The 19,279-nt window shown below is 39.1% G+C and overlaps 1 protein-coding gene across 3 annotated transcripts in view; it reads left to right on the forward strand.

Annotated features, from left to right (window-relative positions):
- The window catches only part of LOC127627686 (transcription factor COE1-A-like), a 163,002-nt gene that overhangs the window by 92,926 nt on the left and 50,797 nt on the right, over positions 1-19,279 (forward strand). For all 3 annotated transcript variants that reach the window (XM_052104174.1, XM_052104176.1, XM_052104175.1), the window contains exon 7: positions 18,523-18,604. In XM_052104174.1, coding sequence (XP_051960134.1) covers positions 18,523-18,604 — 82 coding nt within the window. The remainder of the gene's footprint in view (positions 1-18,522; positions 18,605-19,279) is intronic.

The raw sequence follows: 19,279 nt of genomic DNA on the forward strand, positions 1-19,279 counted from the left end.
CTGTTAAAATTCATGCATTATTTTAGCTGTAAAGTTTTTTTTAAGTTTTGTAAATTGTAATTTTTACAGTCATTTCAAGGTTTTAGGGTTTGTTGACATTACATCGTCATGGCAAAGAAGTTGTAAAATTGGCTATAACTTTACACAGTAAAGGGGGGCATGTCAAAATTAATTATTGTCTTAATCAACATTGTGCCACAAAAGTTTTTGTTTGAAATATTCCTTTAAATTGTTATAAAATCTTTACTGCACTGTCAGGGCCCATGCACTTCCTTGTCAGACTTGGGTTACAAATTCTACAACTTAAAATGTAGAGCTTAAACTTTTCAAGGTTTTGTGTAATTCCCTGAGCTGTAACTTTATTAGAAAAACATAAAAAATGTGACCTGTGCACCACAAATATTTAAAAGTTAATTCCCCTTAGGACATTTTCACACTAAAGACACATAAAATCTGGAATTTAATCTACAAATCTATTCGTCTGTGAAGAATTTATATATATATATATATATATATATATATATATATATGTATAAATGGTTGCACTTGGGGTTCCTCGCTAATACAGCACTTGACCAAATGCCTAATTTTGTCGTGCCGGCCCAGTGAATGTGAGCAGCAGAGGCGGTGTGGGGTGAACAGGGTAGACTGCATTTGTTCTGAGAAATATTTAAAGATGGCAGGGCGTTACAGGACACGAGCAGTATTAGATGAGAAACACACTGCCATGAATATTTCATGACACTGGGATGTTGTGACTAAATAAAAGATTGAACCTGAAATAGAAATGAGCCAATCACTAGGTGCTGAGGCTACTCTTGTCACAAGCCCGAGACTCTCACTGCGATATGATGCTATCAACACCCCCCCATGAAATACAAAAGAAGATGTGAGGCAGTTTCCAAAGTGAATGAAATTTCTCAGACTAGACTTAAGTCTATGCCTAACCAATGTGTTGAGCTTTTCTATAGACTGAGTGTCTGTATCGGTCTGTATATTATTGATGGCAGTTTGGCCTCTCCAGGGGTCTGCCATGGCTGTGCTCTTGGCATGAGACAGAGAGCTCCATCTATCACCTTAAAGAGCCCCTAGGCATCAAGAGAGAGAAAGAAAGAGGAAAGCAGGGGAGTTTTACACCAAAAAATGAGACCTCTTTTTCCAGTTTGTGTTGTCATTGATGCATGATAGCATAAGAGGTATTCCAAGATTGTAGAAGTGCAAGTTTACAAATTTTACAAGGACGAAAATGAATGACATCTGTTTGCTGTCACGCAGATTATTATTCCAGGCTCTCTATGGGGTCATGACCAATGACCTCTGAGGTCAAAACTGAGCTCTTGCGGTGCACACAACATCATGTGATCGCTTTGCTCTTCACCATGTCCTTACTCATATGATGTTGCAGTGGAAACCAATCAAACCAATAGTTTGTTTTTTAGACCAGCCATATATATATATATATATATATATATATATATATATATATATATATATTCTTATTTTTTGCATTGTGACATTATTTTCATGACACTTAAGCACATTTTACCTCCCAAATCTCTAATCGGCATCTGGATGTTTTTACTTCTACCTCTCCCATAGTTTTCAATGATGAAAACAGGGCATATGAGTATTTAGTTATATGAGTGTGTGTGTGTGTGTGAGTGTGTGGCTTGAGACTCTGTGTATTGTCGGACAAGACCTGGTGCAGATGTAGCGGCCTGGAGGCTGTGTAATGCTAACCTGCCTGCTCTGGTGCCCAGGTTGGGTTACACACACACACACACACACACACACACACACACACACACACACACACACACACAGTCATAACGTGGATCATTGGTTCTCGTAAAATCCCACGGTCCCCCCACTATCACTCTCCTCTTCCCCATTGGGATAACTCCCTTTATCTCCCTGAATGCATGTTGTTCCATGTATGATCTCACTGTTAAATCGGAAACAGTGGGTTGACTTTTCTTTAACTAAAATCAATCTGTGCATATGGAAACACTGCTCCCAATGGCCAAAATGATAATTTGTGTTATATCCACTGTGGGACACCAAACGCGAGTTGTTTTCAGATGTACAGGCTGTAATACAGTAAAGAGGAATGCATATTTTATTAAGTCAAATATATGTTCGCTCGCTGAATTACACCTACGATGAGCTGTTTTAGTATCGCGGTGCATTTCCTTTTGTTCAAAAGGGGGCTAAATGCATCCCACAGCCCATTTTTCAGCAAGATAATTATGACAAGCCATGAATTCTCTTGCTGTAAATACTGTAAATAATAAAATCCACTCCCTCATTGCCATTTATACTGAATTGCACACGAGGGGGTAAAGGGAAGAGCATAAAAATATCTGACTGTGTACTGAAACACTGCTAACAAATTAGATTAATTCCAAAAATGGAAATCTGCATAAAAAAATAAAATATTTATTGTTTTTATTACCGTTTTTGGTCAATGTTAGAATTTATTACAGTAAATTTATAGTAACATTGTACAAGATATTTGTCTTCACACTATGAGGGGCTCCTTGAAATCAAAACTGAGGTTTTGTCATGATTAGCCCATGTGTTAGCTTTGTAGTCATGTATATGCTAGTTTACACCTAAACACTTGTGGCAGATGTACACTCTCTCTTCTGGGAGAATGGACCAGAAATATTGATGATTCATACTGCACTCATTCAATTTGTCCAATCAAATGCTCCCCTGAATCAAAATGTCCCTGCCCCTGATACCTCCTGCCTCTGACTTCCATGAGCAAGTAGCAAATCATTTTAATGGCTGTGATATAAACTAATGACTGTTGACTCACCCCAACTTCCTGTTTTAACAGGAAACATATAATCACAGGAAATAAAACTGCACTCGTCAAGCCAGTTTATGGGGACTTTGAATAGTGTAAATGTCTTAAATTAAGGAAATGTTATCCTTGAGAACAAACCCATTATAATGTCCGAGGAAAGAAAGTAGCATAACATAGTTACCTTATCTGCCTGGCTTTCTTCAGTCCATATTCTGGCCTGCCAGTAGCCTTGAGATACTGCTCAATTAACCCTGAATAGTTTGCATTGCTTTTTGGTTTCATTTGATCTATTAAAATCCCTGGTCTATTCTTTCCCCACTTTCTTTGGGCCTCTTTCCTGAAAATACATAACCCTAAATCTGCTTTGTATTGCATAATAATGATTATTTATTGGCCATATTTGTCTGAGACTAAGCCATATCTGAGTGTGGGAAACTGACCTTTAATAGTTTTTGGAACATGGACAGGCAAACCATTTTACTGAGGTTATTTGCAAATCATTTTTACTGTGGTCATTTGCAACCTTATGTGCATTTAAAATTAACCTTGAAATTTGGCGTTCGTTAGTGGTATTTGCTAAAGCATGCGTTGCTTTTACTATTGCTTATTCTTAGGGTTAGTGATTTGTTGTAATCTGCTCAATTGTGCTTAGCACATGATAAAACATGAACAAATCCATAGCAAGAAACAAAAGATAAAAAAACATGTTCTAAAAACACTCAGAATACATTTGTAAGGGCATAGACAGACTTCAGATAATGGAGAAATTTTGTTTTTTCCCCTTGTAATCTTCTAATCTATTCAGATGTAAGCAGACACAATTAAGTGTTAACCTCGTGCGACCCCACGCATACATGCGTGGACATTGTATTTTGGCTTTGCTATACGTAACACATTTTTTCAACTTTCGATGCACTGAGTCATGTGACCAAATATTATGACACGGATCACAGTGGAGTTTGTCATTGGGAGAAATAGCAACAAAATTAAATCTGGTAAGAAACCCGATTAAGTTTTTACATTGAAACCTGTTTGAGTCAAAAGATTAGAATCTTTAGTTTCATCCGATATGCCATTTTTAATATTGTAGCGATATTTCGCAAACGCCATGCTGCTAAACGCAATGTACACTACTGTGTACTTTAGCACATTTTTTCAGATGATGCTGGCCATTACTTTGAATCAGAATTAACTATGATGATTTCTTTATTTACCCACCGGAAAATGACACTCATCTATGAAGATCATATCACATGTCTATCAGTGCTACTTCTCAATCTGATTCATCCTCTGTAATAAAGTCCAACACAAATAAGAAGGTGATGGCATCTCTGCAATAATGCAAGTCTTTCCCAGGATTCTGGGAGATAATCAGGAGATTTTCTCTCTCTATTATCCCGTCTAATCTCCATCCACTAATTAACTAGCACTATTGGAGCAAGATGGGCAAATCCAGCTGTAGTTAAACACCGAGCAGATGTTCAGAGCAGAGAGAAACTGAAAGTCCAATAATGAGATAAGGGATTTTGTAAGGGGAAAACGTTAGCATCTAATGCCAATCAAAGCACTTGTTAAAGGATTGTTTACATGACCAGAATCACAAAGCAGTTTATTTACTGAGTAAATTAAAAATATTAACATAGAATTGGACTAGATGCGTCGATCCTAAGTCAACCATCAAAATAATATGCACATTGCACAGTTAACGAAGAGGTATAGAATAAACTGACTTTTATTTGTTAGCTGAAAGACTCTCATAGAAGCTTAACACATGACATCACATTTCCTACATTCTCCAAGAAAAACAAACCACTGCCAAAACAGATCACATGGACTATGAATGAGGTTATCATACTGAGACAGTTGACCAGGCTGAGGGAGAAACCGTCTTGATGTCCTTTATATTTTTCTCTGCTAAAGAAAGCATGAGACAGGTTGACGGATGTGGATGTGGTGGCTGTCAGTGTGAGTTCTCAGTGTTGTAGCTTCACTCTGCTGTCTATGAATTACTTGTGTGGCCAGCGATGACAAAAGGAATGTGTGTCAGATTCCACCTTTAGCTCTTTTTATATATTTACAAGAAAAACAAGCCGATCTCATGAAAATGTACGTACCAATCCGTTAGACTATACGTACAAAATAGAACATATTATGCGCCCGCCAATAAGAAACAATTCCAGCTTGTCCTTGTAGTTCCTGATGTGGCATTTGTTCGTTATTAATCCAAAACTCTTTAACCCCAAACCCAATCCATAAAGTGTAACACCTTACCCTACGCAGAGCGTAACCATAACCATTAGATTAATGTTAAAAGGCCTGATGTGTAATATGGAAGAAAGTGACAATTCTGAGTTCGAAAGACTTGTTCGTGGAGCATATGTAATTGGTTAATGTATACGTTTTCGGATGAATTGGAACACATTTGCCACCTTGATGTATAATGATGAATTCTTGTGAGACAATGTTGGAGAACAATGACATGGAAACCTATAATCAGGCTGTTATGTGCATCCGCCGAGCATGTGTATAGCTGTTCACACACTTACACACATCAATGCCTTTGATATGTGGAGAGAGACATTTGATCGTGGAGATGGGAAAGTGCCTCTCAGTGTTGTGTAAGTTGTCTGCTGACACTTGCAGAAAATCATTTACTTGCTTGAAGTGCAAAGAGAGTTATCTGTCTTGTGTTATGGACTGTGTGAGATGGTCTCTGTGTACACTGTAGAGTCTCGTTTTGGTTCTGTAATCTTTGCTAGATAAAGAGTTTCAGTTTATTAAAATCAGTGACAAAAGTAAATCACAATCCTTTATCTTTTTATTTGTATTTTTTTTATCCCATTTTCTCACAATTTGGAATGCCCAATTCCCACTACTTAGTAGGTCGTTTTGGTGGCGCGGTTACTCACCGCGTCTCAGTTTCCTCTGCTTATGAGACAGTCAATCCGCACATCTTATCACGTGGCTTGCTGTACATGACACCAAGGGACTCACAGTACACGATCCATGCACAACTTACCACATGCCCCATTGAGAGCGAGAACCCCTAATCGCAACCACAAAGAGGTTACCCCATGTGACTCAACCCTCCCTAGCAACCGGGCCAATTTTGTTGCTTAGGAGACCTGGCTGGAGTCACACAGCACACCTTGGATTCTAACTCATGACTGCAGGGGTGGTAGACAGCATCAATACATGCTGAGCTACCCAGGCCCCCAATCACAACCTTTTTAAAAAATAAAAACAAAAGCAAGATTCAAGTTAGAATATGACATGACTTTAATTCTTGAACATGACAAGACATGTTCAAACAAAAAAAAAAAAAAAAATCTCACCGAAATGGTTGGGGAAATAAGAAAGAATAGCGAGTGTTTTCCACTGGTAATTACGACATTGTTGTGGTGTAAACGTGTTCTCATCTAATCATTCTGAAATGACTTGAAGGCAGCAAAAGGACATGGTAAACATTTGGGCTATATATACAAAAATGCTAATGAAATAACAAGAAAAAATGAAAAGAAAACTAAATCAACATGCTCAAATGGGAAATCGACATGCTACTACTCAATAGTCCGGTACCTTAAAATTGACCCTATTCTGTTGAATTACTGAGAAGCAGCATTCCCCATCAGGCATTTTTGCCTTCATTTGATTGGGTTTACCTTTTTCTGTGGTGCAACAGGGTTCTGGTTGCTATGGAAACCAGGAAGTAATTGCTTTCACATGAACAATGGTGATCTCAATTTGGAGGTTGCATTTAAGATAAAGTTTTTACTCCACTGACGGGTAGGTTTAGGTTTGGGGTTTGGGTAATGGGCAAATGGTTAATAAAATATGCATTCTTGCTAACTATATTACAAAAGTTGCAACTAAAAATACAACTTGCTTTTGGTGCCATTGTGTGAACATTTCACCCAGAAACTGGAGCTCAAGCATGCCCATATATGTTCAACAACACTTTCAGCTTCTGTCACTGGGGGCAGTGGTTCAAATTTTGTAAGAACAGACCCATTTCAAGTCAAGTCAAGTCAAGTGGTTTTTATTGTCGTTTCAACCATATACAGTTAGTACAGTACACAGCAAAACGAGACAACATTCCTCCAGGACCATGGTGCTACATAAAAACAACAAAGGACCAACACAGGACCACGTGAGACTACACAACGAAATAAAATACCTATATAAACTACCTATATATACCTATATAAAGTGCACGTGCAAACATGTGCAAAAAGTACAGGACAGTACAACAAATTACTGACAATGAACAGGACAATAGACAGTGCAGCGCCGACCAGTACTCAGTAGTGCAAAAAGATGACAGTTTCTAAAATGTAAACATAACATACTATGAGATAATGTTCTATGCACATAGCAGTTATTGAGGTAGCAGACAGTTATAAAGTGACAGTAATTAAAGTGCAACTCAGGACACGTGTGTGTCAAACCAGTCTCTGAGTATTGAGGAGTCTGATGGCTTGGGGGAAGGAGCTGTTACACAGTCTGGCCGTGAGGGCCCGAATGCTTCGGTACCTCTTGCCAGACGGGAGGAGGGTAAAGAGTTTGTGTGAGGGGTGTGTGGGGTCGTCCACAATGCTGGTTGCTTTGCGGATACAGTGTTTTTTATAAATATCTTTGATGGAGGGAAGAGAGACCCCAATGATCTTCTCAGCTGTCCTCACTATCCTCTGCAGGGCTTTGCGGTCCGAAACGGTGCAAGTCCCAAACCAGGCAGTGATGCAGCTGCTCAGGATGCTCTCAATAGTCCCTCTATAGAATGTAGTGAGGATGGGGGTTGGGAGATGTGCTTTCCTCAGCCTTCGAAGAAAGTAGAGACGCTGCTGGGCTTTCTTGGTGATAGAGCTGGTGTTGAGGGACCAGGTGAGGTTCTCCGCCAAGTGAACACCAAGGAATTTGGTGCTTTTGACGATCTCCACAGAGGAGCCGTCGATGTTCAGCGGAGTGTGTTCACCTTGTGCTCTCCTAAAGTCAACAACCATCTCTTTTGTTTTGTCGACATTCAGGGACAGGTTGTTGGCTCTACACCAGTTTGTCAGCCGCTGCACCTCCTCTCTGTATGCTGACTCGTTGTTCTTGCTGATGAGACCCACCACGGTCGTGTCATCGGCGAACTTGATGATGTGATTCGAGCTGTGCATTGCTGTGGACTGAGCACACAGCCCTGGGGGGCCCCAGTGCTCAGTGTGGTGGTGGTGGAGATGCTGTTCCCGATCCGGACTGACTGAGGTCTCCCAGTCAGGAAGTCCAGGATCCAGTTGCAGAGGGAGGTGTCCAGGCCCAGCAGGTTCAGCTTTCCAATCAGGTGCTGGGGAATGATTGTGTTGAATGCTGAGCTGAAATCTATGAACAGCATTCGAACGTATGAGTCCTTATTGTCTAGGTGGGTGAGGGCCAGATGGAGGATTGTGGTGATGGCATCGTCCGCTGAACGGTTTGAACGATACGCAAACTGCAGTGGGTCTAGTGAGGGGGCAGCTGGGTCTTAATCTGCCTCATGACGAGCCTCTCGAAGCACTTCATGATGATGGGTGTAAGTGCGACGGGACGGTAGTCGCTGAGGCAGGACACTGAAGACTTCTTTGGCATGGGGATGATGGTGGTGGCCTTGAAGCACGTTGGAACGACGGCGCTGCTCAGAGAGATGTTGAAGATGTCGGTAAGAACATCTGCTAGCTGGTCTGCACATCCTCTGAGCACTCTGCCAGGAATGTTGTCTGGTCCAGCAGCCTTCCGTGGGTTGACTCTACGTAGAGTTTTCCTCACATCTGCCGTGGTAAGACAGAGCACCTGGTCGTTGGGAGGAGGGGTGGACTTCCTCGCCATCACGTCGTTCTGCACTTCAAACCGAGCATAGAAGTCGCTCAGCGCATCTGTAAGGGAGGCATCTTTGTCACAGGCAACTGATGTTGTCCTGTAGTTGGTGATGGCCTGGATGCCCTGCCACATGCACCGCTGTCCGGAAGTGACTGTGGTTTCTCTGGGCGTAGCGCGCTTTGCCTCTCTGATTGCCTGTGACAGTTTGGCCCTAGCTGTTCTTAGGGCTGCCTTATCGCCTGCTCTGAAGGCGGAGTCTCGGACCTCAGCAGCGTGCGCACCTCCGCAGTCATCCACGGCTTCTGGTTGGAGCGTGTGGTGATGGTCTTGAGAAAGTGACATCATCAATGCACTTGCTGATGTAGCTGGTCACTGATGCTGTGTATTCCTCCAAGTTGGTAGAATCGCCATATGTTGCAGCCTCTCTGAACATGTGCCAGTCAGTACACTCAAAACAGTCCTGAAGAGCAGAGATGGCTCCTGCTGGCCAGGTTTTCACCTGCTTCTGAAGCGGTTTTGTGCGTCTGACGAGCGGTCTGTATGCTGGAATTAACATAACAGAGATGTGGTCTGAGTAGCCGAGGTGGGGGCAGGGCTCTGCCCGGCATGCGCCTGGGATGTTTGTGTAAACAAGATCAAGCGCGTTCGCCCTCTCGTTGCAAAGTCCACATACTGATGGAATTTAGGGAGCACTGTCTTGAGATTTGCATGGTTGAAATCTCCGGCGACAATAAACAGTCCGTCGGGGTGAGCGTTCTGCAGTTCGCTCATAGCCCCATACAGTTCACAGAGCGCTTCCTTAGCGTTAGCACTGGGGGAATGTAAACTCCGGTTATGCAAACAGTGGTGAATTCCCGTGGTAGATAAAAAGGTCTGCATCTAACAGTCACAAGCTCCAACAGCGATGAACAGTAACTAGAGACTAGCATAGAGTTCTTGCACCATTCGTGTTGATGTAAACACACAAGCCACCACCGCGAGTCTTACCGCGAGAGAGCTGTATTTCTGTCGGCACGAAACGAGGCGAGCCCGTCTAGCTGAATGGCGGCATCCGAACTCTGTCGCTGAGCCACGCCTCCGTGAAAACAAAGACGCAGCAGTCTCTAAACTCACGCTGCGTAGCCTGCTGGAGTCGGATATAGTCCAGTTTATTGTCCAGGGAGCAAACATTTGAGAGCAGGATAGACGGGAGAGCCGGCCGGCTAGGGTTTGTTTTAGCCTAGCATGGACCCCCGCCCTCTTTCCACGCTTCGCTTTCGCACACCGCTTACGACGTCCTCTCCCTGGCCACCGGCATCAGGCGACGCCGAGGGCTGGAGGCCTGGTCTCCGCAGCAAGCCCAGTACGCGTAGCGCCTCCTGCAGGTCATCATGCAGCTTGGTTTTTGCATGAGTCTTATATTTCAGTAGTGTCTGGCGATGGTAGACACGAACACCGGTTGCTCTGATGTCCATGTGTTGCAAAAGTCAGGCTTTTTTAACAAAAATAGCACTATTGTGGATCCGGAGTGGCCGCTGCGTGCTACCGCGCTGCCATCTTGGAACCCTGTGTAACTTTCAATCTACTGTTGCCGAATTCACATTGAAATCAATCTGAACAAAGAGAGGAAACAAGTGTCTTCCAAATATGAGACTAAATAAATTCAAAATAAAAGACAACCCCATGAGACAAAACTGAACAAAAATCAACAAAAAGCTTTGTGTTTTTTTTCTCTTCCTTTCCTCATTTCTTGCTCTTGCCCTGGTGTAAACCACCACTCAATCCACCTCCCCAGAGAAGACAAACAGACAAAGAAGAGGAGGTATAAAGCAAGTGTTTGTGTGTGAGAAAACAAAAGTAGTAAATCTGCCAGCCCCCCAAGAAACGGGACCCTCCTAGCTCTGCTAATCGTTAATCAGCCCTGCCTCTGAGTGTGTGTGTGTGTGTTAGTGGGGCTAATGATTTCGCAGCTAGACCACTACACCAGCCTCACTGCGACCCCCTGAGCTAGCCCCCAAAATCAATCTTGCTCTCATGAATTATTGAGTTGTTTGCCTTCAGACTTTAACAATAGACACTAAAGGAGACCTGTCTTCCTCTTTACCTCTCTCTCTCTTCTATCATTTCTATCATTGTTGGGGACTTCATTCTGAAGAAAGTGGTTTATAGATGCCAAGTCAACTTTCTTGGCAGGTGAAAGTATGGGCATATGCACTTTTGCCGTCAATTTTCTGTTACGGCAATGCAATGCTGTTGAAATTGATCTGTGTTTTACCATGGTTTATGTGAACGTTATTACTTCCTGGTTTGCTTGAGACTAGAACCCGTGTCTCGGAAGTTGCTTGTACGACGTACTCTCAATAGCGCCACAGGAAAAGATAAACACTTTTTTAATTGATGCAAAGATGTCTTCGGGGGATGGCATTTGTCAATAACTTGGCAGAATGGGCTCTTTTTAAGGGTGCATGAACATGTCGATTTACCGTGTGATCATGTTGCCTCAAAAATTCTGTTTTTTATAAATGTTTAACTCTACAATTAACTCTGCTCGAACCGCTTAACATACAGACTCCATTCAAACTTTTTTGAAAAATGTCACACATATTAGTGCTATCTGTTTTTGCTTTTTGTAAACTTAATACTTTCTAAGAAATTTCTAAATAAAGTTTGAAAATCTGCCAATTGAGATACATTGATTATTTAGCATTCAAAATGTTACTGAGATTGAAGGCGTCATAATATGCTTACTTTAGCTATTCTTTCTTGCACTTATTTGTATACTGAATTGTAATTGGTCTTGTCATACTTATTTTTATGATTTGGTAAATTTGGTAAACTTCAGCCCTGGTTTTGGTGGATTCAGTGAATCCTTACTTATCTTCAAATGACCATTAAAATGTCCCCAATAAAAAAAATTCTGCCTGTTACAATTTTGTGGTCTAGTGTGACATACTGTATTTCCGTGCATACTGCTCACATGCATATTGCGTTATGTATATTATTGTTATTTGGTCTACCATGCAAAGTATTCAGCAATCCGAAAAAGTTATGTAATTCATAGTGATTTAGCTAAAAATATCTTAGCATATCATGGGTGCGGCTCTTTTGTGTCATGCATCATTCAAACATGCCATAACATCTGAAGATCTCCGAGGCTTGACGGAATCCTGCAAAGCGAGGTAAAAACAAGCAAGAATCACAAATAACAAACCAATAACATTATTATTACTACTAATACATCAAATACGTGCATTGCTAGTTCAAGCAGAATTCATATTAGCACCACAGAAAAGGTAGTTGAACTTAGCAGTCCAACAAGGTCTTATGTTATTGAATAATTGTGTCTACAACACTGAAAATAAGCATGAATATGATCCAGGTGAACCAGTCATATACTCGATTTCCATATCTCCAGAGACCTTTCAGTTTGATTGACAGCTCTCTGTTTCCACACTGGGGTGGGTAATTACCAGTCCTGCATATTAAGGGAAGGTTGTGTAAAGTGATGCTCCCGTGTGTTTTCCTCTTGCCGTGTAGCATGTGGTTATGGAGTGAGTCAGTGTTGCATATATTTGAAATACTGCGAGAGCAAAATATTCCACCTAGTCACATAATAACAAGAGTTAGAGGTGAGTCAATTCATTTCACCGATTTAGTCAGTGCATGACATCATTGTTGTACGGAATGTTTGAGTGACATCACATTTTGAAATCATGTCACACCCATTTGAGTCACAGAAGTGTGAGAGTGGAGCATTAATAGATTAGGTCATCCAAAAATTAGAATGGCCATGTTACTTTTTTTCTATACAATGAAAGCATACATTGACCAGAGGAACATTAAAAACTACTTTTATAGTTTGCGTACATTCGGAAATGGCGTCTCAAGATACATTGCATTTTTACACGACACGTAAGAACCAATGTTTGATGTCACTGAATATACATAATTAAGAATGAGAACTAATAGGAATGAAAGAACATAATACACATTTGGAAAGACTTGAGGGTCATTCAATTTATATTTTAATATATGTCATTTTGGGTTGAACTATTGCTTAAAAGGTTCAGGAAAAATGTCATACTTAATGCAGATATAAGGTTCAGGGAGAGCAAGTTCATTTAATCCTGTCAATCAGTATGCAATATAAAGAGCTGCTTACCTTACTACTGTGACAATTAATCTGGAACTACATTTATTCTGTACACTTAAATAAAATATCATATTAATTAACATGTCAGAATGAACTTTACTACATTGGGGCACACCAACAAAACTTAAAACAATTTAATGATTGAAACTCTCTCTTTGTCTATACAATGCAAGTAAATGGGATCCAAAACTTTCAAGCTCTAAAAAGGACACTCAAGGTGGATTACCTTTATGGTGCATTGACTTTATGTGCTTTTTTGGAGTTTGAAAGTTTTGGACCCCACTGTATAACATTTTATGGACAAAAAATAAGAAAGAAAGTCATATAAGTTTAAGACAGCATGAGGGCAAGTAAATGATGATAAATATATAATTTGTCAGTGAACCATTCCTTTACTATATGTTATAACTGCTTTATAACATTGTTATAAACATATAATAACACGATTCCAAATGTAATTGTGCAGAATTTGGGAATCTTGAAAGGGAGTATCCCATATTTTAACCTGTTATCATCTAAATATTAAAATTATGAAAAAAAAAAATTATATATATATATATATATATATATATATATATATATATATATATATATATATATATATATATATATATATATATATATATATATATATGAGATCAGTTTGAGAGGTGGGAAACTAGAGTGAGTCCAGGAAGTGAGAGCGAGAGAGAGCGAGAAAGAGATCCAAGATAAAATACAAAGACTGTATAGGGATGACTCTCTCTCTCTCTCTCTCTCTCTCTCTTTCTGATTCACTTGGAAGTATGCGTTAGCCCTCATAAAATATTAATGTTGGTTGTACTCAGAGCCATAATTGCCATCTCAGCCCCTGAATAATTTATGCTTCTGTGCTGTTCACATGGACTCATTTACTCTTGGTGTGGCTGGCACCATACAGGAATATGGCACAGCAGCTATGGCCTCTGTTTTGCATTTAGTATCCAAATTAGATTATCTCATGCAAAAGCATTTCCCCAGTTTTTTCCTTCTTTTGGGGGCGGGCGGCTCTGTCATTTTCAGGAAACATCGATTTCAAGAAACGCCAATGAATATGGAACAACTGAGTGTCTGTTTACAAAATTCCAATGAGTATGAATTTTAACAAACACTTTCACAGTGTGGTGTGTTTCCACTCAGAATAATCAGATTTGTACATTGACTCATTGGAGGAAAATAGTATACAATTTATAGCAAGATACAATATCTTTCTACCATAATATTTCCCACAGTAGACATATGAAATATTAAACTGTTGATGTTGGCCTTGAGATAAGAAATTCATGCATAGTAGTTTGCTCTGTCACGCTTTTTATGTTTTTGCATGAGAGTGTATGTGCACATTTTTTGTTTATGTCATGTAGTTCCAGATGTGATCTTTATAAACAGATGTGTTCAACTCATCTTCTCGATTCCTGCTGTCTAATGACTTTACCAGACTTCTCACACACTAAACCTGCCTTGACCAGAGTTCATATTAACCAGTTCTTCTCTGTTGCAGCAATATATAACATAACTCATATCTATAGGACAAATATTTCAAGTTCTTCATATCCCCCATTCCTAGCATGTTTGTTTATTAAGTGTGATATTTTTTTTCTGTGCCACTAGTGGCATTAAAAAGAATTGCAGTAATATAGATACTTTGTACATACAGTATGTTAAACATTTCATAGGAGAGGTCATGCTTCCTGTGCAGTCTTTAAAGAAGCGCCACTGATTTTAACTTAATTATGTGTGCCAATTAATGTAACATGGATTTTAAGTCTGATTTCCCCCACATTCAGCATAGATCTTGTACAATATCCAACACTGGATATCTGTTATAGAGAGGTCACAGGTGTGTTAGTGTTAGCATGTGTAAGTAAGTACAGCACCTCCACACTCAAGCCCTAGTAATTGACATTCATTGGAGTGCCCTTAACTGAAGACGGCAGCAAGCTCCTATCAATTATGGAAGCATAGGGCAACATTGAGTGTGTGTGTGTGTGTGTGTGTGTTCATGATATGATCCACACATACCTGAGTGCTCTTTGCCTTATAACTGGGATTGTCAGGCCACATTAGGTCAAAGTATCAACCAGCCTCTTGATATTAACCTGATACTCATAAAAGCACATAGAAAATGGACACACCCACCCACCCCCTACACTATATAACATTTTAAAGTATCATAGGCACTCTCCTGACATAAAAGCTATTCTAAAATGTAGGTAGCAAAATAGTGCTGTCTCTTAAGATATCCTAATTTTGGCCAAAAGTTATAGCAGCATCTCACATATCCTTTGCAGGGAAGTACATCTCAATGTGTTGGTTTCCGTTTGTGTGTGTTTAAGCCAGAAAGAGTGAGCGAGCAAAATAAAACACAGCTGATACAGTATAACACATCCAGTATCATATTGACAGAGGGGAAAGTAAGAAGTGCAAACTAAATTGAAAAAGAGAAATGCATTACAAGCAAGGTCCTTACAGTTGAGTGTTTGCAATGGCATTATCCAGTTCTACACACACACAGATGATTTCCATGCCAGTCAGAGCAGCTGGTATTTTGCTGTTGCAGCTCTAATGCCAGTCTGTGACTAAAGGGTCTGTGTTAGTGCCCATGGATGTACCCACTTTCTACTAAACATGATTATGAGACAGAGGCATATGCGGTTTTCTGTTTGGATGGGAGATTCTCTCTCTCTCTCTCTCTCTCTCTCTCTCTCTCTTTGAATCAGTTTGCTGTCATAGCAGTCTTTCACTATACGACAGATGGCACTTCACCCTGTTGCTGTGTATGCATGAACTTGTAGCATGTTTAAATGAGCACTTAAAAATAAAATTTTATTGTAAAGACTGATCTCACTGTGAATTCGGTGACAGTATGTTGAAAGTTCTGCTGCTTAAATCGGTCTGTGCTTACCAAAATTGTAATCACTGGCCCCAGCGGCCAAAGTGTTTTTGAACGTACTGTATGGGCATGTATGTGCTCCAGATTTTGGGTGAAATGTCCACAGAGTGGCACCAAAAGAGAGTTGTAGGTTTAGTTGTAAATGATGTAATACAGTCAACAGGAATGCATATTTTACTATATCTAACCCAAACCCCAACCCTAAACTTAACCATCAGTGGAGTAAAAATTTTGTACAGAAGCAACATGTAAAATTCCTTTGAGGTTAGGTTGCATTGTATAGGGATTTTGAGTTGACTGTAGGGTTCTTTAATTCGATTGGCATGTTGGTTTCTGAACTTTTAAAGAACATATGAAATTGGAGTTTTGCTGCTTTTATTTAATGTCTGTTAGATTCAATGTCATCTATATGCTTGTGCGCTCTTAAAAGTTGAAAAATTAAACCTTTAGCACATGCACACATTTAAAATTCACACTCTTTCTCTCCTGATGAAATGGGCAAAATATTTTTATGACTCATCTTGTCTGCATGGGTGTATACAAGTTTTTATTCAATCAAATGCTCGCTATAATAAGAATGTCACCCGATGATATCAAGTATCAGTCTGTGGCATAAACAAAAGGCTAAAACTTTACAAGGACAAGCCCTTCAAGAAAATACTCCAACATAAGAAAGACAACTGCATTCATCAAATCATTTCACGGATTCCAGTACAAGTTCATAGATTGTTTTCTAAAGAACTAAAGGCAATTTTTTAGCAAAGCTAAATTACGTGCTTCATTACACGTTTGGCTGCAGTTTCCCAGTGAAATGTCCAGTGGGAGGCGCCAAAAACGAGTGAAATGGTGACAAGGTTTTTAAGGTGAATGTTATATTGTGGTTTTATGAGTAATGTGTACCTCCCTAGCCTAAAACTTTAACCTAAACCTAACCAATAGTGTCCTAAAAGCAAATGAGAGGTGAACAAAACAGACATCCTTACCCTAAACATAACCGATAGATTTTTTAAAAGCAAATTCAACATAAAATAGCACTGAAGCAACCACATAATTATGTGTTGCTTCTATGACACTTTCGGTTCACGTCTCACCTTGTGTGCTTGACTGGGCTTGAGCATTGTTTTTCTGAGTCCAAAATCCAACACTCTATGAGGTGAGTGAACGTGGAAGTCAATCACACTGGAATAAGTCTGTAAATGTAGGTGGGTCTATAATAAAGCATTAAAATGCATAATTTTTCAAATGATGCATTAAAGTAAAAGTGTTATGAAATCATAACATAGCAGGGTGAATAATAGGGCGATAAATAAGGGTTTTGGGAAGTGATATTCAGCTGTTGAACTCTTGATTTGTGTGAAAGTGAATAAAACGCCATTGTTGTAGCGCCTCTAGTGTTCATTTCACAAGGAAACTGTGGCAAAATGTAGAACACAGCACTTAAAACTCAGTTTGCAAAAATTCTGTTATATATTCTTAAGAAAAATGGTTCTAAATAGTACCAAAGAAGGGTTCCTCGGCTTGTAACAATAGCAGAACCATTTTTGGTGCTATATATGTAATATAAAGAGAGATTAAAGTACTTAAAACTCATATAATCTGATAGCTTTTAGGCAGGCATATGTTGTTATCAGAGCAGACATTGTCTCATACCCTGGGTGGTATGGATACCTGAAATCACACTAAAAATCCAAAATTACCTCCTTTTTTAGAACATTATGTCAGTATTTTAAAGAAAATTGCAAAATGACAGCTCACCTCTTGAGTTGGTCACTCTTCTGGTAGAGATGTATATATATATATATATATATATATATATATATATATATATATATATATATATATATACACTGTATATATAAGACTCTTATGGCTAGGAAATAAAGGTTAATATTTAAAGCGCTTAATACGGACTTGCTCAACATTTTGCAGATCTTACCCATGTACTGTGCTTCCTTCATCAGTGACTAAATTGTCTGTTGTCTGATAACAGGTTTAGGGTTATGAGCACTCAGCTTGTGGAAAGTTCCACCATACGGTTTACTGTATATTCTTCTAGGATTTTTATGACGTGAATGAGCTGAAAAAATGCGATATGCCCAACACGAACAGTAACAAAAGTGGTATAAATCTTGACTTCATATTTGGCCAACCTCATAAATAAATTGGTTCCCAAACAAAAGATTTATGATAAACTGTATTGGGACATTTAACTGCGCTTCTTTTTGTCCCTCAAAACTTTCTTGCTAAAACTACTAATGGTTCAAATGTTTCAGTGGCATATAAATATATATATATATATATATATATATATATATATATATATATATATATATATATCTTGTGGTGACACAGTCTATGTAGCTGTCAATTGAGCTGCTGGGACTCCAGTTCTGTGAGTCAACCAATGATGTGGTGGCTTTGAAAGTATTTATTGACCATTATATAAAAAAAACAAAAGGGAGTTAATAAAGAAACCCTAATGCCCAATGCAAAGAACCATTTCTGCACAAAAGGGTTCTTCAGGGAGATATGGTTCAAAATATAACTATTAAGGTCAGTAAAGAAATTTTGAAACAAATAAAAATAAATTTTGTCTAGTATTTATCATTCTATGAGACGAATAGTATATGTGTTTTTTTGTTTTTTTTTTTTGTTTGTTTGTTTTTTTAGAACTTGAAACTTTTCTTCTTGGCCTTTTGGTTCTGATTGGAACTTTGGTTTTGGTCAAATAAATTTGACTTTTACTATATTTAAATGTTTTGCTATTCTGACGTAGCATTTCAGAACATTAAATTGATTAAATTTAACTTCATTTCTCTTCTCTTGCAGGTTTTTTTTAAAGTTTTTCCTGAAATGCAATCAGAACTGTCTAAAGAATGCAGGAAACCCACGGGACATGCGCCGCTTTCAGGTTAACCATTTATATGTTTTTCTATCATTTGATCCATTCATCCATCATTTCTGCACACTCTTCATCTATCCTTCTATAGCACTCTTTTGTTGTACTCTCTTCAGTGTTAGACAATGTTTAAAAGTCTGGCTCAGAGCCTGCAAAAACACTCTGCATAATTGCACACCAGTGTCACTCATACATTGTGTGTGTGTGTGTGTGTGTGTGTGTGTGTGTGTGTGAGTGTGTGTGTGTGTGTGTGTGTGCGTGTGCAGACATTGAGTAAATAACCTATCACTGCTTTGCAAAAATCACAAGACCTTGACCTCCAGTCTTTCATTGGAATGTGACACTCTCACACTCTCACTCTCTCTCTCTCTCTCTCTCTCTCTCTCTCTCTCTTTCTCTCTCTCAAAATAGACTCAAACATTTACAATCAAATTATCCTAAAACAAGTGATCTAATTTATCCTTATGATTCAGCGTTATTTCACAAAAATATGCAATTCATGCCTTGAAGTTGACATTTCTGTATGAATTATCATGCTAGTATCATGCAAGTAGAATTGTTTGCATCATACCAAAATAATTTAAATAAAGAGTACATTTCTGTACTGGCATTACTGAGCTAGCAATTTTTTCCTTGAATATTTTTTCTTCTGAAGTATCAACCTGTTTTGGATCAGTTTTGAGTGTT

The sequence above is a fragment of the Xyrauchen texanus genome, chromosome 34 (genome assembly GCF_025860055.1).
Source record: "Xyrauchen texanus isolate HMW12.3.18 chromosome 34, RBS_HiC_50CHRs, whole genome shotgun sequence".
Lineage (NCBI taxonomy): Eukaryota > Metazoa > Chordata > Actinopteri > Cypriniformes > Catostomidae > Xyrauchen > Xyrauchen texanus.